Here is a 22,278-nt window from a genome sequence, read left to right on the forward strand (position 1 = left end):
TCATCTCTACTTTTTTTCCCTAAAATACTTTCCTGAAGTTTTATCACACTGGGTTAGTTTAAACTAACTCTTCATACACATGATTGTATAAACACATGTTCTTGTGTGTGCTGTGAGAGTTGGGGAGCCGTCTCAAGAATAAGGCATCATAGCACAGGCGGCACTGGGTTTGCATGCACGGATTCTCCTAGTGCTGTTTACCTGCCATGGACAGGTCCAAAGCCACAGAATTGTTTGCTCCCTTTGACATAGTAATCGCAGAACAGATAATTTATCCTAAGGAAATAATTTAAAAACAAAAAAACTAAATGCATGGGAATATTAGTTGAAGTACTATTTCTGTTAGTGGAAAAGCTGAAACAATCTAAATGTTTAATAATAAGGTTATAGTTAGGTTAAGCATGAAAAGGCCATTCATTGGATTTTGGAAAATGCAACTGTGAAAAATAATGAAAACTGTGGGAGTATGGAAACATGCCTATGTTTGTTAAGTGAAAAACAAAACCTGTGTCTATCATGTTTTTAACTAACAAAGACTTAAACCTGCGTAAGAAGGTGAAGTGGACTGTTTAGAGCAAGATGCACTTAGGTGTAGGATAAGAGATGTGGTCTAACCACCAGACGAAAAATCTCAGGAAGAGTATTGTCAGTGGCTTAGGTTCTGTGTGGCACATCTGTGGAGCAATTTTCAGGAACACTCATAATGAATTGTACTGATCACTTGCTGGAAACTGACATTTTGATACAGGGCAGAAGTCCATCACTGGGGAGTTGAGGAACTTACTGGTTCTGTTTGAAGCTTTCTGAGTTGACTTTGTGAGGAGGATTCTAGTATGCTACTAGTAAACCAGAAGTATAATACTGGGGACTGGGTGATTGTAGGATAGAACCAGGGGTGTGTGGTTAATTCAAGGGTGTGTGAGAGTAGCTGATTCTATCAGTACAACAGGAAAATACCTCTTAGCACTAATAATCGTGTGGGTGAAATGTTAGAAACTTGATTATAGATACATACTAACTCTGCAATATGTTATTTCTCTAATGTGTGCTTACTTTTATTTTTTTTTTTAAAGAACCAGCTGCAGTTTAATAGGAATGTTCCTACACATTCAAGCAACTTGGCAATCCGATATTCTTGCCCACATGGAATTAGAATTGAAAAACTGAAGCACTCATACAATGAGTCATACCATTGTAGAGATTCGGGTTTTAGAGACGGTCCTGACCTAAGCAGTTCTGTTTCATTTTCTGTCATATCAGAAGAGAGACTTAGCTATGCCGTCCATCTAGCCAAAAGAGATGTAAAACGAAGACAACTTGAAGAACATATAAAAGAACACCATCTCAGAAGTCAGCCCCAAATCTTTCAGAAATGTGGACACTCTAACCATAAAATATCTGACCATAGAGTGGAAAGGAAGGAATCAAAGAGTCGGGAAGTCTGTCACGGCAGCCGCCAGCCATCCAAAGTAGAAATTTCCAGCTCAGGTGCCAAGGTATACCTGTACACATCTCATCCAGGACAGTCAGACCTCACCATGCCAAATTCGCCACCCACTCGTGATCCAGGACTTCAGCCACATGCCAGGATAGGTGACCACAAAAGCCTATGCGGACACAAAAGCCTGCTGGAAGTTCAGCGACTCCAGAAAGAATTGAGCAGTTGTATCCATAAAATTGAAGAATTAACTAAAAAAGGTGAGAAAAATTGGACTCTTGACTTTGAAAAGATGCTATGAGAGGGTATAGTCCAAATACATTCTTCAGGACCCTCGCCCCCGTCACATTCCATTCTCTCCTTCTGTCACTAGAGTGAGCACTCATGACAAGACAGGTGGACTTTGAGTTTGACCAGTGTCTTTTTTTCTGATGAGTTTGCCCTGCCCTAGCCCCTCTTTCCAGCAGAGGCACCTGAAAGAGCCCCTTTTCCTTAGGCTGTACTTGGTAAGTCGACTGACTGAGGGCCCCGCCTAGTAATTGCGGTACCTGTTGTCTGAAGCTTAGGTCTTCTAGCACCTGAGTGCAAATTATCCTGTAATGTGTTGCTTCTGTATCCAGAAGTCCTTCTGGAAAAATTATTTTTAATGTGTTCAGAAAAGAACATAATACCTGTATATTATAGCTAAAACCAGTTCTAACTTAGGCAGTGTTTGGATGAGTCACAGCAGTGATGGGGAGTTATGGATATACGTATAAAATATCTGACCACAGGGTAGAAAGGAAGGTGTATAATCCTCATATACTGTTCTCTACAGTTTTTCAGTGTTCCCTATGCCCTTGCATTTCCCTGGGGAGTAGAAGATTGATTGCACATGGAAAATTTGGGGTTACCATAGCTAACAAGTAGGGGGATCAAGCCTAGCTTTCAGACTGCAAGGAATAGGGAGTTAACATCCAAAGGAGCTACTGTGCTAAGATAACACATAGTCTACCATGATCTTTTGCACTATAAAGTCAAGTAATATATGTATATGTGCGCGTGTGCATGTTATGTAAGGAATTTAAGGTGCCTTACAAAAACAGATTGAATAAAATAGAACAAAAATATGTAAATGAGGATATTTTGGCACAGGAAAAAATAAGGAAAGGAAAAACAACATTTATTAGGAATGGGTTACAGATTTGTTTCTGAGCTTCCTCACAGTCAGCTAACCAGGGAAATGTGATCAATTGCAGAATTTACAAAGAAAAAGACAGTTGTCTAAGGAAAAAAATTATACCACGTATTGAGGCTGGAAAAAAATTTCTCTGGTGGGTCTTCATAAAGAGTATGTCGTGTAATATGAACAAGTGGAAAACTTTCCTACCTCGGAATAACAGCAGCGGCGTGTGGCTCGTTTCTCCTGACATCGCTCGGTGGCGGTCTGTGGCATGACCCCACGGCATAGTTTGGTGGAAACCATGCTACGAGGGGAGCAGAGCCACGAGGCCCGCTGCTCTGGTGATGGGGCCTCGTACAGGGGACCTTTAGAGCAGAGCTGCTCAGGCAGTCTTCCAGAAACAGTTTCTGTGAATGAATCTTTTGAAAATGTGGAGCAGCAGTGTGTACGAGGGTGTGCTTCCTGACAGATAAACGAAGACTTTGGACACGCAAATAATTTTAGCCCTTGGTGTCTTCATATGTTGGAGAAAGGACTTCTCATCTGGGTTCAAGATAAGAGAGTGCAAAAGAAATCTTGCTAAACATAAAAATAGGTCAATAAATGGTTTTTTTAAAAAATAGAAAGCACGGGACTTCCCTGGTGGTCCAGTGGTTAAGACTCTGCACTTCCACTGCAGAGGGCATGGGTTCCATCCCTGGTCGGGGAATGAAGATCCTGCATGCCACGTGACGCGACCAAGAAATTTAATTAAAAAAAAAAAAAAAAGCATTATAGATTTGGGTTCAATAGAAAATTTAAAAATAGTGAGAGATGCATAACTGTGGAGTAGGCTGTCCAGTGGGATTTGGTTCAGGGAATTCCTGCCTGGAGGGGAGCTTGATCTAGTTAGTCTTCGTGTCTCTTCCATCTCTGAGTCAGGACACAGGCCCACTTGCTGGTTCCTAGTTTTTTGGCTGATGAAAACTGAAATTTTTGGTTATGACAGCTTCATTTTTTTTCTTAATAAAACTAGAGATTGTCAACCTCATTATCTCTTTGAGTAATTTAAGTTTTTATAAGTTTTTAATGTGTGGTTTATAATCCCCTTTTGGGGGAAAAATATTTTCAGATCGCATGGAAGAAGCTTTGGATCCAGATGAAGAGCGGAGAATCCGTGTCAGGAGGCAGGAGCAGGCCGTCCGTTCTGCCCGAATGCTCTACGTCCTCCAGCAGCAGGTGTGGAGGCTCAGGGACCGGGGACCTTCTCAGGGAATTCCTGTTTTCCTTTTGTCTCAGGAATATCAGCACCAGAGTATCCTACATGAATTCTGATGTGTTTGTGAGGCCGAATTTCCTGAACACGTGGACAAATAATTCTGCTTCTCGTCCTCTGCCTTTATGTGTGTTTGTGTATTATGTGTATATGGCCAAACTCGTTATTTTATTTTTATCTTTTTAAAAAATTTTTTAAATTTATTTTTGGCTGCCTTGGGTCTTCGTTGCTGCGCACAGGCTTACGCTAGTTGCTGCGAGCAGGGGCTACTCTTTGTTGCGGTGCGCAGGCTTCTCATTGCGGTGCCTTCTCTTTTTTTTTTAATAAATTTATTTGTTTTATTTATTTACTTTTAAAAAATTTTTGGCTGTGTTGGGTCTTCGTTGCTGCGTGCGGGCTTTCTCTAGTCGTGGTGAGTGCAGGCTACTCTTCGTTGTGGTGCACGGGCTTCTCATTGCAGTGGCTTCTCTTCTTGCAGAGCACCGGCTCTAGGCACATGGGCTTCACTAGTTGTGGCGCACGGGCTCAGTAGTTGTGGCTTGTGGGCTCTAGAGTGCAGGTTCAGTAGTTGTGGCGCATGGGCTTAGTTGCTCTGAGGCATGTGGGATCTTCCCGGACCAGGGATCAAACCCGTGTCCCCTGCACTGGCCAGCGGATTCTTAACCACTGCACCACCAGGGAAGTCCCTGGCCAAACTCTTTAAATACTGGGGGGTTTTTTGTTTTTGTTTTTTTCTTTACTTTTTGGGGTCATAGACTCTTGAGAATCTACTAAAAGCTATGTGTCCTTTCCCCAGAAAAAAATGCTTATACAGCCCATATTTTTGCAGATAAATTTAAGTGGATCAGTTACCCTGAAACCCGTGGTCCCCAGTAATGCACCTTATAGTCTTGAAGGATAGGGACCTTGTTAGTTTCCCATCTGTCTCATGTTTATTGTGTACTAGAAGCTTAGTAGATAGTAAATAGTTTAATTGTCTTTACTAAATAGTAAAGAGTGAAGAATGTGTTAAGTGTCTTTCAGGACACATTGAGTGGCCGATAAGCAGGCATTTACATTTTTTACATTGTGGATAGAATTTTTAAATATTTGTTTTAACTTTAACGCCTTACTCATTAGTAAGCCTTGAACTCATTTCTGGCCACTTAGCTCACGTGTTAGCCTTATTGCTGAACCCAAAACTGGACTCTTTCATTTAAAAGATAATGCCTGAGTTAGATTTTGTTCTGTATTCTTGTTGGGTTCATTTTGTTTTTAACTCTGCGCTGCTGCCATAAAGATTGTTCTGAAACATGAATCAGAGCTGTGCTTGAAAGATTTGATTGGCTCACTGTTACTTAGAGGGTGGAAGCTGAATTCTTTAGCCACAGCACTGAACACATCCTGATCTGGCTCTCCTACCTTTCCAGAGTCATCTTCACCTTCACTCCTTCATGTTAAATTCCTCTTACATTGGGGACCAAGGGATGGAAGGTGAACCCTGTGTTCTAGTCACCATCTTGAACTGGAAACCAATAGCTACTTTGGGGGTGCATGAATGAAGAGCCTTGTTTCATTTTCAAGTGACTTGAATTAATAAGGGTTATATTTGGGACTTCCCTGGTGGCACAGTGGTTAAGAATCCGTCTGCCAATGCAGGGGACACGGGTTCAAGCCCTGGTCCGGGAAGATCCCACATGCCGCGGAGCAACTAGGGCCGTGCACCACAACTACTGAGCCTGCACTCTAGAGCCCACGAGCCACAACTACTGAGCCCACGAGCCAGAACTACTGAAGCCCGTGGACCTAGAGCCCGTGCTCCGCAACAAGAGAAGCCACCACAATGAGAAGCCCGCGCACCGCAACACAGAGTAGCCCCTGCTCGCCGCAGCTGGAGAAAGCCCGCACACAGCAACGAAGACCCAACGCAGCCAAAAAATAAATAAATAAATTTATTAAAAAAGAAAATAATAATGGTTATATTTGGACAAGAGAAAATGTATCCTTTTCTACAGAAAAGATCAGTGGAAAGTACGAAGTTTTCATTTCTCTCCCCTTTACAAAACAGGTTAAAGAAATCCAGGAAGAATTGGATAAATTGAGTCCACATAAAATTAAACACACTAAGAAGGTATGATGCAATTTAATTATGATTAATACTTACTACTTATAAACTACATTTCCAGTGTTTTGTTAGTATTATGTGTGGGTTCTCTGCACTAATATTATTTTCAGTGCTTGTAGAAACCTGTTAGGGAGTGAGCATCTTACATATTCTGAATTTGGGCTTACCTTCCAAGAAACAGGTTCTGAAAATAGGTTGTTGCTCCTGGTATAAGAAACTGAGCATAAAAGGGAAAAGACTTTGTCATTAGAAAACCTTTAACCTTTACAATTCCCTTTAGTATGAAAAAGTTTTTACAGTAGAAGTTGTTCTTACGTAGAAAGAAGATTGGCTATAAATGTTCGTAAGGGTTGGGTTAATGTTTAGAAGTTGTGAGTATTGAAATAACTCTCGTATCTCATTTATTGCCAGTCATGGGCAGTGTCCAGGCTGGCAGCTGCCCATCGAGGAGCCATTCGGGCCTTACAGATGTTTGTTAATCAGTTTACTGACCGGGTGGAGCACCCAGTTCCTACTTGGTGCAAGGAACTGGGCAGTCTCATCCGCCAGCTTTCACTCTGTTCTGCCAAGCTGGAGGCCAATTCTTCTGTCCCTGATGTGGTGATAGATATCCTGCAACAAACTGAGGTATGAGATTGACTCTGATTTTTGTTTAAAGTGCATTGTTTCTAAGCAGGGAAGTAATGTTTACCATTGCCTAATTTCATTGAGATTCGTGGAGAATACAAGACAAAGCTGGTACCTAATAAATTCAAGCTTTGCAGAGGGCAGAAGAAGCACTTCATTTTAATTTTGTTTTTACAGTCTAGTCTGTATTGTATTTCACTGCTTTGAGAATTGGTGACTTGAGTCTAGAACATATAACAACTCTTAACCAGGTCCATTACTTAAACAGAATGTTCCATACTGTGACCAAAAGAACTTATTAGCATACAAAAGGAAAACAGTAAAGCACTGTTTAGTTTAGTGCTTAGATTAGAATATCAGTGTGCAATCTAGATAGATTTTTGAAAAAAAGAAACACAAAAATATATGGAAGCAGAGCCTAAAGTCTCGTGCTATGGCTAGAGACTTCTGGAAATCACAACCGGTATGTACTAGTCAGGAATGGATAGTGTTTTTAGTTTTATCGGTGACAAAGACAGCAAAAACACTGTGTCCTTAAATCTTTGTAGTTCTTTGAAGTTTGTGGAGTGCTGTCATTTCATCCTTACTGTGTTGCTGTGATTTGCAATAGGTTTTATTACTATTATTTTACAGATTAAAAAAAAAGGTCAGAGACATGACACCGTTACTTCTCTTGATGGCTGGAAATCCAATGCCTGTTTTCTGACTCCCATGCCACTGTTATTTCCACTGCGCCACACATTTTCATCCACAAATAAAAGGATGGCCTTTCTGTTAGTGTGACACAGTAAGCTGTTGGCTGTAGTGGGAAGAATTCGAGACTAAGTGACAGACCAATTCTACCATTAACTAGCCCTTGGTGATCTTTAAGTCCCCTTCTACATTTACAGTTTCATTATCCAGCAAATATGTTTGCGATTTACATTGGTTACATTCGTGTTTATAGAACTTACTATCAGGAATGTTATTGTCAAATGGAGACCTTTAGGTAGCATATCAAGTTATGTGGTGCTTTTTAAACTTATCCATAAGAAATATTTATTGGCCAAATGATTTCATTTAGAGGACATATCTTGCTAATCCTAGAAAGGATCTCAAGAGATATAGTCCCTTTCCCAAATTTTGAGCAGGAGTGCCTTAACATAATGTTTCTTAAATATAAAGTTTGTCTCCTCTACATTTGAAAATATCCAATAGCACAAGAAATTTATTCTTTCTTGTTGATGCGTACTACACCAACCCATAGCTTATTATTTTCTTATTGCCTTACTGTCATCTGAACTAAATGTCCCTGGCTGTGTTCAGTTGTCCTTAACTTGTACTGACTGGAGGGAGACTGGGCCCTTGCTGCCTGGTGATGAGTGGGTACTTGTTAGAGGACATGCCTCTCTTAGAAGGGGTGGAGGGGCACAGATCCCCCCCGTTGTGGTAGATGAGTGACCAGAGCCACTGGACATGCTAAGTGTCCTTTAGTTTATGAAGATGTACATTAAATACAGTCTGTGTGCCCACTTAAAGGATAATTTAAGTTTATGAGGTTTTCATTGAGAATTAAAATGCTTATATAGCGTATAGGATTATATTCTGAAGACTGTGGTTAGTTTTTAAAATAGGAATCCTTAATTTTAGAATTTGGTTGCCTTTAAGAGTGGTCATATTCTTTATTTTTTTGCTATTGGTTTTAGTGAGCTAAACATGTAAAAGAACATGCAGAGTTTCTTTTATTAATTGGATTCCTAAATAACCAAGTTTTAAAATTAAGTGATGTTTCATTAACAATTAGAGATAGTCATTTAATAATGAGTTTCTCTGGAGTTCCCATTTTCAGTTTTATAATTGAAAAGTCAGACTTTTGTGAGATAAACTAAGAGAATGATTAACTGTTTCATGGCAGGCTTTGGAATCCCTCCTGGAAAAGACACTGTCACCAAAAAAGGCAAAGAAATGTTTCAGTGAAATTCGGAGCAGATTTCCTATTGGTAGCCAAAGGGCCTTAGAGAGATGGCGAAGTACATCACCAAAGAGTGAGAGGAGGCCCTTCGTAGCAAAGGAGGTATTTCCACAGGAAACAAGAGGACCTTCAGTGGCAAAGAAGCTTCTTGCTGGTATGTGTGCTAAAGTGTTTATTACAAGATACTTTATTCTTTGAAATTGTCTGGACTGTAACAGTTGCCCTCCCCCGCCACCGCCCCGGGTCAGGAGTTAAAGCCTAGTCCACAGTAGGTGCGCTTGAACTAGGATAAAGGAATAGCAACCAAAATGCTTCCTTAGGCTGGAGGCTGGAGTATTTTTCCATAGAGGAGGGTGGAGAAAGTAAAATTCCCGTTTCCTGCATCATAGCGTTTGGGCTAACCAAAGTAAATCCCTGCAGAGCTGGAAGTTAGAGCCCTGCTTTTTTTTTTTAAGTTTTTTTATTTATATTTTAACGATAGATATATACATATCTACACAAACACACGTTTGGTTGATATATATGATCTTTTTTTACATAGGTAATAAATTCTCGTTATTCCAATAAGCAGAGTTGCAAGCTTACGTGGTGTGCACATTTAAACGGATACTGCCAACTTGCCCTTGAAAATGGGCATACAATTATGTTTTGTTTAGCAGTGACCATGAGTATGTGTTTCCCCATATCCTTGCCAAGTACTGTATATAATGAAATATAAGAAATTTCCAGTCTCTTGGTGGAAAATGGTACCTTACTGTTTTATATTGTGTTTCCCTGATTCCTAGTCAGGAAGGTTTTTCTTTCATGTGTTCCTTAGCCTTGTTAATTTCCTCTTCTGTGATTTATCTGTTCATATCCTTTGCCATCTCCCTACTGGGTTCTGTCTTTTGCTTATGGGTATCTAGAAGTTCTTTATATATTTTGGATCTTAATCCTTTTCTGGTTTACATGTATTGTAAATATTTTCTCTTAGACATTTACTTTTGAATTTTGTTTATGATATCTTTTCTGGCACAGAAAATTTTATTTTTATTATTTATTTTATTTACTTTTTTCGTCTGTGCCATGAGGCTTGCGGGATCTTACTTCTCTGACCAGGGATTGACCCAGGACCCTGGCAGTGAAAGCACCAAGTCCTAACCTCTGGACTGCCAGGGAATTCCCAGAAGATTTTAATTTTGTAGGCAAAATCATCATTCTTTCCTACATATTTTAATATTTTAAGAGGCAGTTCTTTCCTCTTTGTTGTTGTGCTTTTTCAAAATTTTGCTGATGGTGATTATCTTCAGAGGAATTTAGAATGAGCTTGTCAAGTTCCATGAAAAATGCTATTGGGGGGCTTCCCTGGTGGCGCAGTGGTTGAGAATCTGCCTGCCAATGCAGGGGACACGGGTTCGAGCCCTGGTCTGGGAAGATCCCATATGCCGCGGAGCAACTGGGCCCGTGAGCCACAACTACTGAGCCTGCGCGTCTGGAGCCTGTGCTCCGCAATGAGAGGCCGTGACAGTGAGAGGCCCGCGCGCACCGCGATGAAGAGTGGCCCCCACTTGCCACAACTAGGGAAAGCCCTCACACAGAAACGAAGACCCAACACAGCCATAAATAAATAAATAAATAAATGTATTAAAAAAAAATGCTATTGGGAGTTCGATTGGTATTACATTGAGTTCATAAATTAATTAGGAGAGGAATAACATCTTTACAATATGATCCTATCAATTTATTCATGCCCCTTTTCCATCCCTTCAGTTGAATTTTATAACTTTCTGCATATGATAATCCCTGACGTAGGAATATATAGGAATTCCTAAATTTCTTGTTAGGTTTATTTCCAGTTTTTATTGCTATTGTGAATGGGATCTTTTTTTAAAATTACATTTTGAAATTGGTTATTGCTACTTATAGGAGAGCTGTTGGATTTGTACATTGCTCTTATATCTGACACTTTGCTGAAATCTTTAATTTGTTATGGTACTGTATTTCATTGGTTCCAAGGTATACATTTGAACATTTCTGAAATTGGGATGCATTCTTAAATTGATGATATCTTACAATTACTTGACGATATTTTAAAATTTCCTATCAGTACATAAAATAATGATATGTCTTATACTTGATATTTCAGATTTGATGAAATATGAGGTTTTGTTAATTTTTATGTATTTTTCCAGATAGATGAGCTCACTTTTTTGCATCTCTCTTTGCAATTTTTATACCTTTCTTTTTTCCTCTTTCTGCTTTATTGAATGGATTTTAATTCAGGGTAATATTGAATAATAGCTGTAATGGTGGACATCAACTCCCCTTGCGTGCCCCCCCTTACCAGTTTAAAGGGAATGTTTTTTCATGTGTGATGCTGACTATTGATTTTTGGCAAATCTGCATATGAAGTTAAGTAAATTTTCTTCTGTTCCTGTTTTGCTAAGAGATTTTCTTTTCCTCTTTTTTTTTCCTTCTTAAACTGACATTTATACATTGATAGTATTTTAAAATAGTTTTAAGATTTTAATATTGAATTTTTTAATATGCCATTTATATCAGAGTATGGATGAATCCAGTAAACTAGTTTTCCTTCTTTTAATTGAAGTGGAATGTACAGATAGAAAAGTGCACTATAAATTTACAGCTCAGTTATCAGAAAACAAACATTTGTGTATGACCACCACCCAAGTCAGGAAATGGAACATTACAAGCACTAAGAAATCCCCCTAGACTCTCCTCTTCCAACCTCCTTCCCCTGCTTCTTCCCCTCTATTAACTATCACTGTGATTTTTAATGCTGTACTTTGGTTTTGCCTGATTTGGAACTTTATAAAAAATAGAATCACACAATTGGTATTTTCTTGTGACTGGCTTCTTCCACTTAACATTTTGTGAGATTCATCTGTTCTGTTTGTGTAGCTGTGATTTGTTTATGTTCATTGCTGTATTCCATTGTATGAATATGTGGCCATTTATTTATCTATTCTGTTGTTTTGATCACTGGGTTTTTTCCAGTTTGGGGTGATTATAAGGGAAACTACTGTGATCGTTTTTATATATGTCTCTTGGTACATGTGTGCCTGTGTTTCTGTTGGGTTTATTCCCAGGAGTATAATTGTTAGGTCATCAGGGTATGTATTTGTTCAACTGTAATAAAGATTTTTTTCAAAGTAGGTTTATCCTTTTATATTCCAACCAACCGTGTATGAGAACAGTTGCTACACATCCTTGCCAGCCCTTGTTATTAGTTTTTAAAATTTTGGCGACCTGGTTGATATGTAAGGCTGTCATTGTGGTTTTAGTTACATTTTCTGGATGTTTAATGGTGAGTACTTCTTCATATATTTATTGGCCATTTACATGTCTTCTTTTGTGAAGTGCCAGTTCAAGTCTCTTGACCAGTCCTCCCTCCCTCCCTCTCTCTCTCATTTTCTATTCCCTTTTTTCCTTTCTCTCTCTCTCCTTTTCTTTATTGATTTGTAGGAGTTCTTTGTAGGAGTATTCTACATAGGCCCCTTTCTCAGTTACCTGTGTTGTAAATATCCTCATAGAAATAAGATGTAGCTTGCTTTTAAATGTTGCCGTGGTGTCTTTTGATGGACAGATTCTAAATTTCACTGTGTTCCAATGTAGCAATCTTTTCCTGTATAGGTTTTTTGTTATTGTTGTTGTTGTTATTTTTTGTTTTTTTGGTTTGTTTTTGGATCCTGTTTAAGAAGCTTTTCCTTATGCCAAAATTAAGAAACTACTTTCCTATGTTATTTCCTAAAAAAGGTTCATTTTCTTCCAGGTGGATATCTAGTTGAGCTAGCACTCTTTGTTGAAAATATTCTTTCCCCACAGTGGCATACAGTGTCACTTTTGTCATAAGTTGTGTCCACATATGTGTGGGTCAGTTTCTGGGTCCTCTGTTCTCTTCCACTGATGTATTTGTTGGTTCTTATGCTAGTGTACACTATCTTACTTAATTATTCTAAGTCTTGATATCTAGTAGAACAGCTTTTGTCACCTGTTCTTCTTCCAGAATGTCTTGGCAAATCTTGACCCTTGGTATTTACATAGAAATTTTAGGATCAGAATTTGTTAATTTTCATCCCCTCCCCCTCCAACAACAAACAACCTATTGGAATTTTGGTGAGGAATTGTTATCTTTACAATATTATATTTCCCAATCCACCAGCAGGGTATATATACCTCCATTCATTTAGGTTGTCTTTAAATACTCTCAGTAACTTATAATGTGTGTGTACGTTTGTTCATCTTTATTTAGAATTGTTTCTTGGTATTGCTATTTTCAGTGCTCTCAGTGCTTTCAGTAAATGATGTCTTTTTAAAAATTTAATTTTTAATGAATATTGTGGATATACAGACATATAGTCGATTTTATGTGTTGATCTTATATCTAGCAACCTTGCTAAGCTAATTTATTTCTAATAATTTATGGGCAGATTATTTGTGTTTTGCAGTGTATATAGTCATGTCATCTATGAATATAACCATTGGTTTATTTCCTCCTGTTCCAATCTTTATTCCTTTTATTTCTTTTTCTTCTGTGGTTTTCTGGTTTTATTTACTTGATCTGTAGATTACTGATATAAAGGTATGTTAAAGTCTCTTGAGACTTTTAAAATTTCTCTTTGTATTTCTATTCATTTTTGTTTTGTACATTTTGAAGTTGTGCTGTTAGATGCATAAGCGTTCCTTACTGATAAATCTTTTTTCTGTGGATTTTGTATGTTATTATTAAATTTCTCTCTTTGCCTTTTTAATGTCATTCACTTTGGATTCTGTTTTGTTTGATATTAATATTGTTTCATCTACCTAACTTGTTTGGCATTTACCTAGAATACCATTTTCCATCCCTTTATGTTCAGTTTTTCTTTGCTCTTTTATTTTAAGAATGTCTCTTGTAAATAGTTTACTGTTGGTGTTTTTAACCCTGTTGTAGAGTTCTATATTTAACCTACTTACATTTACTGAGATTAATAGCACATTTGAACTTCTTTCTACCTTATTTTTTGTTTTCCACTTGCCATTTTTTTTTCCTTTGTTGTAATTTACTATGTTAATCAAGTTGTTCTTGTTTCATTTTGTTTCCTCTACTGATTTGAAAGTTATTTATCAGTCTGGTTTTCATTTATTTCTCAATCTAAACTAATTCTGTGGAAATCTGTAGCTTAATGCACTGCCTCTATCATGAATGTAACAAAACCTAACTTACTCAGTTACTATTAGATATTTACTCACTCTAATGTGGTATTCTGTTCCCTTCATTGGTAGGCAGGTAGAACTAATATAGCATCTTACTTCTAACCAGAAGGCTGCCTTTGCCAGCCTTTCTCTCAGGACAGGTGTGATGTCTATTTGCCGCTGTATCCTCTGTGGTAGCCCCCAAGGCCGACACATAGTTAGGCATTTAAATGAGTGACTGTGAAGAAGTGAAATAGAACAAGAAAAGGCCTCTGAACAGCAAATCACAGTAACCTGAGTTCTGGGTACTCATTTATGATACTCTGGAGGGAATGTGGAGAACTTTCCAGGCCTGCACATGGAGATGTGTTCCCTAAATGAGTTAAAAGATGAGAGGCGCCCATAACTGAGTTGTGAAAGATGAGGACCAGATTCAGAGAGAGAAGTTGGGAAACCTGCTAATATAAAACTCACTGTAGGCACCAGTATGGGAAAGCAGGAAGACAGACCACCGTGGGAAAAACGGGGACCAGAAAGACCTCACTCTAGTCCCAGCTCTGCCAGTTTGTGATCCTGGGTTGATGACTTAATCTCTCTGAACCTTCATTTTTTTCATCTGTGACTGGGGATAATACAGGCATACCTTATTTTTTTGTGCTTCACTTTATTGTGCTTCACAGATACTGTGCTTTTTACAAATTGAAGGTTTGTGGCAACCCTGCATTGTCAGGTGATGGTTAGCATTTTTTACTGATACAGTATTTTTTAATTAAGGTGTATACATTTTTTAAAGACATAAGGCTATTGCACACTTAATCGACTACATACTACATAGTGTAAACATAACTTTTATGTGCACTGGGAAACCAAAACATTTGTGTGACTCGCTTTATTGTGATATTTGCTCTATTTTGGTGGTCTGGAACCGAACCCGCAAGATCTCTCAGGTACGCCTGTGGTCCTTATCCGATGTAACTGACTTAGTTGTTGTAAGTAGCAAATTAGATAATTCATCAAGAATTAAGTGAGCTTCAGTTATCTGGAAAATGTGTTTATGTGGAACAGCTCCTGTAGTTCCTGACAGGGCAGAATGAATGGGCCTGGCCCTGGACTGAGAGAGTCAGATGTGACTCTGCTGCTTGCTGACCTTGTGACCTTGAGTAAAGCACTTAACTGTTACTTCCTCACCTGAAAAATCGTAGTAATCGTTGCCCCACCTGCTCTGTGTGTCATGGTGAGCGTCAGATGTGAATGTGAATTGTGTTAGAAACTGAAGAAGTGTGCAGATGTCAGGGCTGATCATAAAATCACTGTCGTTATCATCGTTACAAATTGAGGTATTTTGGTTAGCTACTTTGCAAATTTAATACAGTTGCTCATGGGGAAGGATATGGTAGCCCTCTTATTTTTATTTATTTTATTGGTATTTTTTTGGTCTTTATAATCTGGATTTCAGAAGGTTGCAGTTTCTGTTTCTGTTTTAGATCTCACTCTACCTAATTCCTCCATTCTGAGTTCCTAAGGTCTCCTCTTCCCAACGCCCCCCCCCCCCCCCTAAAAGTCATAGGGAGCCACTTGGGTGGAAAACCCCGTCTTTTCAGTTGGGATATATGTGTGAGCCTGATTTGATCTTGTGATTTATGTAATTGTTGGCTGGCGTGTTTCTTTAGCGGCTTCTGAAATGTTCTTGCAGTGGTTGATTGCATTAATATAACTTGTCAGATGTAACGATGCTGGTTCCCTCCCCATCACCAGCAATGTCCTCAAACTCAGCTGCCCCTGGAGCTTGTACTACATTTGCAGTTGATTTATGCAAATCAGAACTGAAAAGGCATCAGGACCTAGAGGTCAGAGTTGCCTTGCTGTATGTAAACTTGGGGATTAATAAATAAGTTTTAGACTGAGGATTTCGTCTAAGCATTCTTTCCTTCCAATTTATGTATCCTTGCTGCGTAACTTCCATGACCTTGAAAAGTACCAGATTTAAAAAGTGATGCAAGGAGAATCTGGCCTTTGGCCAGATTAAAGTAGTCTAAATGTAGTTTAGACTACTCTTAAAGTAGTTAAAGTAGTCTAAATGTAGTTTTCCTTTTATTATGAAATATTTAAAACATATAGAAAAAGAATGAAAATAATAAATACCTGTATATCTACTAGCCAGATTTAACAAACTTTAACATTTTTGTTTTATTTGCTTCAGAATTTTTTTTGGAAATAAAATATGACAGCTACAGTTGAAGTGCCTTTTATATTTCTCTCCCCATTCTATACCCCTCCCTCCCTCATCAGAGGTTACTTTTGTTATTATAATATGGACCTGCCCTGTTTTTATACTTGTACTGCTTATGTTTCTATCCATAAACAATATAAAGTATTGTTTCATATGCTCTGCATTTCATGTCAGTGATATCTTACAAATGCAACATTTGCAGTTTGTTTTCCCCTCCACTTACGTTTGTAAGACTTGTTCATATTTATACATGAATTCTAATTTATTAATTTAACCACTGGATAGGTTTCCCTTGTATGAATATACCATAGTTTATTCTCAGTTCTTATTGATGGGCATTTGGGTCGTTTCCATTTTTTTGCTGTTACGAACACTGATGAAGTGAATATCTGTGTTCATGTCTTCCTGTGTAAGCGTGAGGGTTCCTCTAGGCTGAGTCTGTGCCCAGGAGTGAAACTGCTGGGTGACAGTGTGGGTGAGTCTTCAAGTAGCTGTGCCAGTTTACTCCTGCACTAGTAGCTTGTAAGAGTACTTGTTTTTCTACATCCTTGTTTATACGTGGTATTGTCACATTAAAAATTTCCCCCTAATCTGGTGGATGTGAAATGGTACCTCATTGTCTTAATTGCGATTTTTCTGATTACTGATGATCATCTTTTCATGTTTTTATTGACGGTTCATATTTTCTCTCTAAATTGCCGTTTTCTATCCTTTGCTTGTTTCTCTATTGGATTGTTTGTTTTTCTTATAGATTCTTAGGCGTTCTTTATATATTCTGGATATTAAGCCTATATTAGTTATATGCATTACAGAGATCTACTTCCAGACTCTGGCTTGTTTGTGACTTTATGGTGTCTTTTTGTCAAAAGGAAGTTGTAGTTTCATGTAATTAAGTTTAAATATGTTAACATTATATTTGACTTTAAGAAAGCCTTTTCTGCCCTGATGTCATAATCATATTCTCTTATATTTTCTTCTAAAATCTTTAAAGTTTTCCTTTCACATTTAGGTTTTTATTCCATTTAGAATATAAGTGTTCAGTTTGAGGCAAGGATCCTCACGCTGAACAGTTAAATTTTTATTTTGTTACCTATGGATACTAATAATTTCAGCACTATTTATTGAACAATCCAGTTCATATCCACTGATTCGTCATACTGCCTTTGTCATATCCATCCTGCTTCATTGGTTTCTGCCTGTTCCTGTATCACTCCCACACTGCCTTAATTATTACAGCTTTATCACGAACACTTTATCTCTGGGAAAATAAGACTCCCACCCCTGCCCTATTCCCCACTTTATTGTTCTTCAGAATTATTTGGGCTATCTTGGGATTTTACATTTCATAAGAATTTTAGCATTAACCTGTTTAGATCCACAAAAAAATCTGTTGGGATTTTAATTGAACTTGCATTTGAAATTGTAGGTCACTTTGGGGAGAATTGACAGCTTTACAGTATTTTTTCATTCATGAATACAATTAATCCAGATTTTCTTTCATGTCCTTTAAAATACCTTTGAATTTTTTCTGTAAAAGTCTTGTACATCTTTCATTAGATTTCTTCCTTAGTGCTTTACAGTTTAGTTGCTAATGTTAATAGGGTATTTTTTCTCTTATATCTTCTCAAATTAGTTATTTTGATGTGTGGGAATGACATTGACTTTTGTATATTTTTCTTCTTTTATCCAGAAACCTTGCTGAACTCTATTCTTAGTTGTAATTGCTTATCTGTAGATTCTCTTGGATTTTTTTTCTATGTAGGAAATATCTCATCTTCAAATAAAGACAGTTTTACTTTCTTTTCCACTGCAGGTTGTATGTCATGTATGGAGTTCAGACTTTATTCTGTATCAAATTAGGAGCCATTGAAGGTTTTGAGAAGTGATATTTAAATATTTACATTGAAAAAATAGTTATGGTAGCCAGGAGAAGGTGTGATGGAAGATAAAGAAGGGGTCAGTTAGAAGATGCTATTGTTACAGTCATAGGATATTGCAAGCCTGACCTTGGGTAGTGGCAGAAGGGAAGGAAGGACAAGAGATATTTAAGAATTAGGATCTGAGGGACCGGGTGAATAAGTAAATGTGGGAGGTGAGATTCAGGGAGTCAGCCATGGCACTTAGGTTTCTGCTTGTAGAACTGCAGTAGGAGTCATAGGATTAGGAGCAACTTTGACAGCAAAACACCTCAGTTTTTAACAGGGTATTGTGAGCTTATCTGTCTCTAGATAATCATTCTCACTTGATTTGAGCAGCATTTCCTTCAATTTTTCCTTCTGAAATCTCCATGTAGATAAGTATCAACCTGATACAGAGCATCCAGTGACCCAGGGGTTGGAAAACGAGCTTGATGTATTAGATGCGGATATCCTTCCAGAAGAAGCTCCATCTATTGTAGACCAAAATGCGAACTTCAAAGAAGAGGCATTAGCCCTGGCAAAAACAAGAGCAGGGAAAAAGAAGCTTGTGACTGAGAATGTGCCACCCTTTAGGAAGAAAGATACTCTGGCACCAGCAAGACTACAGCAAGTATGAAATCACTCCTTTCTTCTGGCCCATTTGTATTAATATGACATTGTCCAAGGTCACACAGGCTGGTAAGGGGTGGAGCTAGGATTTGAGTTCTCAGGCATTTGAATGCCAGAGCCCTTGAGTCCAACTATCTAAACTAAGCTGACTTAGCTTAGCTCCAGGTCTTTTTTATTTTTTAACAAAAAACAACAAGTTTTAATACTGTTACTAGGGCAGGACATTCTTTCTTGTCCTGGTTTAGTAAGAGCCTAATTATTTTGATACCAAGGTCTTCACTGAGTAGGCTATTTTAAAATTCAGGTTTTTTTCTGCTTCTGATTTGGAAGTGTGAAGTTTGAGGGGATTAAGATTGCCTGCTAAAGATAAATATCGATAAATATTTGATATTGAAAGGCATCTTAGGGTGAGTACTTTCTAATATGGCTTTGGGAGCCAGCTGGCTCGAAAGTACATTATATTTTAAGCTTCTATCTAAAATTTAACTTAAGGCCCTACCACTGGAGAACTGGCCACAAGACCACCTCCTAGTCTAAATACCCTTAATGTAGTTACTCCCATTTGATGGGTTGTCCAGAGGCTTATGCAACAAACCTGCATATTGTCAGGTGACCCCAGAAAAAGGATATTGGCAGTTATCACCTGTTACTGGTAGATCATGGATTAAGATCGTCTCTATTCCTTTTCAAACAAACTCTTAAGGGGGGTCATTGGGAAATCAGGATTCAGCCTGTATAAATTCAGCCTGGTGCTCTTCTCCGAGGCAGCCTCATCCTCTACAGCGTTTTACAGTAGTCATTCTATTTAGATGGCGTATGCCTTTCTGCCTTCACCGTCGTACTCCTCCTCCATTAGCCCTTTTAATCTTCTAGAAATTCGCGAAGACATTCGCTCCCGTTTTACAGATGGGAAGCCTAAGACTCAGAGATGTATTTTAACCAAGAATGTTTTACAATTTACCTCTTTTGTTTAGTTAGGAAAAATTATTAAAAAAAAAAAATATATATATATATATATGTATATGTATATATAAAGACGGCCAAGCCAGGGATTCCAGTTTTATGCCTCCACCCCTCTCCCCACAACCAAGGTTGTTTCAGTGTAATTTGTACCCTCCCCAAATTTCTGCTACACTGCTTTCCACTTAGGTTTTTGCTGAATGGGTGTATGAACATCATAGGGCCATTTGAAGCTTCAGTAAGCCAGAGGTTACAGCCAGTTTCTTTGATACCCGTTTGGCTTTATAATTCATAGTTATCTCTTGCAGGGACTCCACAAAGCTGGAAAAAGTAGACCACCCCAATGTTACAGCAAAGGCAGGTTGCAACGGACAACAGTCTCCTCCAGGTTAAAAATGAACCAGCAGCCTGTGAAGAACCATAGGGCTCCTTGGATACCTCCAAACCCCACATCCCCACTGGCATCTCCTAAATGGTATGTAAAAATTCACGGCACCATTTGGGTATGTGACTTTATTTTCCTCCACAGATCAAAGGTGACCTACTCCTTAGAGCAAATAAAGCAGCATCTTTAGTTCCCATTAAGGAGAAAAGCTTATTTGGATGAGTAATATATACATGAGACATTTTTTGCTAGAAGCCTATTGGTTCCTCTTTCCTACCTGGCTACGGGTAGAGTGACTCCCACGGGTCACCCCAGTACCCTGCGGACATGTTCACCGTATGGAGGATCATGGGCTGCCCTTCACTTGTCTCTTCACCCAGTGGATCCTAGTTACTTGAGGCCAGGAACTGTGCCTTCCTTATATCTGAATGTACAGTGCCTGATGTAGTAAATCTTAGTAGACATTTAGTAAATTTTTGCTGAGTGAATGAATATTTAAAAATAATTCCTATTCCAAGTCAAGACAATATGAATTATAAAACCATGCAAATCTCATAGACGCTGTCCTGACCGCAGGGGACAGTTAGGATAATGCTGACATTACTGCCTTGTCACCCTCACTCACAGCACATGGAGAATGAGGACCTGCCATTCCACGGAGCTGGGGAGAAGGCATTGTCCTTCAGGGGCAGCAGAGTCCAGTTAGGTGGGAGTAGTCTTTGGGGAATTGGTTAAAAGCGAAGGGAAGGACTTCCCTGGTGGCGCAGTGGTTAAGAATCCGCCTGCCAATGTAGGGGACACGGGTTCGAGCCCTGGTCAGGGAAGATCCCACATGCCGCGGAGCAGCTAATCCTGTGCGCCACAACTGCTGAAGCCCACGCACCTAGAGCCCGTGCTCTGCAACAAGAGAAGCCACCTCAACGAGAAGCCCGCGCGCTGCAACGAAGAGTAGCCTCGCTCGCGACAACTACAGAAAGCCCGTGTGCAGCAACGAAGACCCAACGCCGCCAAAAATAAATAAATAAATTTATAAAATATATATATATATATATAGAAAAAAAAATAAAAGTGAAGGGGAGCTTGTATACCGTGAGACAGTGGTTCTCAAAAGCACAATGGAAAGGGGCAGGAGGTAGGACAGTAGAAGGAAGGCAGCCAAAAGTAGTAATGGGGGGGAGGAGAACAAGTGAGAAGATAGGTGACTTGAAGGGTTCAGCTTTTAAGAGGCGGGCAGGAGACACGGTGAGAAGCCTGGTGGGATGGAGTCCCCGAAGACTCTGAATGATTGTGAGTGGATGGTTATGCTTATTCCTCGACTCTCACTTTAAAGCTGAAGAAACAGTGTCCAGCGAATCTAATGTCTTGCTTATATAGCAGAGCTGGGACTAAAATCAGGTCTTCTGATTTCACAATGTATGTGCTTTTTTGCTTTTATTTCTCTGCTCTAAAGTCTATGTTTTTGGGGAATTCCCTGGCAGTCCAGTGGTTAGGACTCTGTGCTTCCACTGCAGGGGGCATGGGTTCGATCCCTGGTTGGGGAACTAGGATCTCGCATGCCACCCAATGTGGCCAAAAAAAAAAAAAAAAAAATGTATTTTTATATATGTGTTAGTATAGAGATGTGAATTCAGTTGTAAGCTCATAAAAACAGAAGTTGGTTGGAGTTTATATTGCAAACCAAATATACAGTGGACTGTCTTCTAGAGTGTTATGTGTGGTCGGTGGGGGAGGGGAGGGCATAAGGCTTACGGGCTCCAAGTGCTGTATTAGGCCTTATAAAGGCACAAAGTTGCTATGTAACATGGAATGTAATTAGTGACCCAAATCTATATATTAAAACAGGGTTTTGTTGAGGTTCACCCATTATTCTGTAATTGACAGTTGTTTTTTCATTTAAAATAGTGATTGCTTCTATGAAGCAAAGGAGGACTTCTCTCCTTTGACACTGAGCCTGAACCCTGGAGGATCTCACTCTGCTTTACATTCAGTTTCCAATTCAGAGCCCCATCCTGTAGATCACCATTAATTTAACGCTCTTGTCTTCTCTGAGCTGGCACCTTTTACGAGTCATTGGATGTGGAGTGAATGATTACAAAGGTATAGTTTTCCATTTTTTTGCAGTGCTGCCTGGCTAAAGGTGAAATCTAGCCCCAAAGATGCCGCAAAAGAACAGTCTCTCCAGCAAGAAGATACTCAAGAGGAAAGTCAGTTGAGAGGTGCTGTTGAGCACGAAGCAGTGAGGTTTGTGCTGGCGTTTGTCAAGTCTTTGAAAAGTAAAGGTCCCCTTTCACGAGGATTCTAAAGCGAACTCTTCTCTTTCCCATGTATAAAGTTGGCTATTTAAAATGGAATTTACTAAACTTTTCTGTCAAATTATGCAGCTCAGACAGTGAACCCCTGTTTTATTCCTTGTCTAATTCATTCAGAAATTACATATGTGTCAGTTGTCTACTAATTGCTTGTTTT

General features: G+C 38.9%; 1 protein-coding gene across 3 annotated transcripts in view; it reads left to right on the forward strand.

Moving 5' to 3' along the window:
- The window catches only part of KIAA0753 (KIAA0753 ortholog), a 56,118-nt gene that overhangs the window by 7,254 nt on the left and 26,586 nt on the right, over positions 1–22,278 (forward strand). For 2 of the 3 annotated variants that reach the window (XM_059907400.1, XM_059907401.1), the window contains exons 3-10: positions 1,074–1,698; positions 3,712–3,818; positions 5,903–5,965; positions 6,371–6,586; positions 8,481–8,691; positions 18,233–18,468; positions 19,736–19,902; positions 21,916–22,053. In XM_059907400.1, the coding sequence (XP_059763383.1) occupies positions 1,074–1,698; positions 3,712–3,818; positions 5,903–5,965; positions 6,371–6,586; positions 8,481–8,691; positions 18,233–18,468; positions 19,736–19,902; positions 21,916–22,053 (1,763 nt within the window). The remainder of the gene's footprint in view (positions 1–1,073; positions 1,699–3,711; positions 3,819–5,902; positions 5,966–6,370; positions 6,587–8,480; positions 8,692–18,232; positions 18,469–19,735; positions 19,903–21,915; positions 22,054–22,278) is intronic. The other variant, XM_059907402.1, reaches the window with a different exon arrangement.

Source organism: Balaenoptera ricei, chromosome 20 (genome assembly GCF_028023285.1).
Source record: "Balaenoptera ricei isolate mBalRic1 chromosome 20, mBalRic1.hap2, whole genome shotgun sequence".
In the NCBI taxonomy this organism is placed as follows: Eukaryota; Metazoa; Chordata; class Mammalia; order Artiodactyla; family Balaenopteridae; genus Balaenoptera; species Balaenoptera ricei.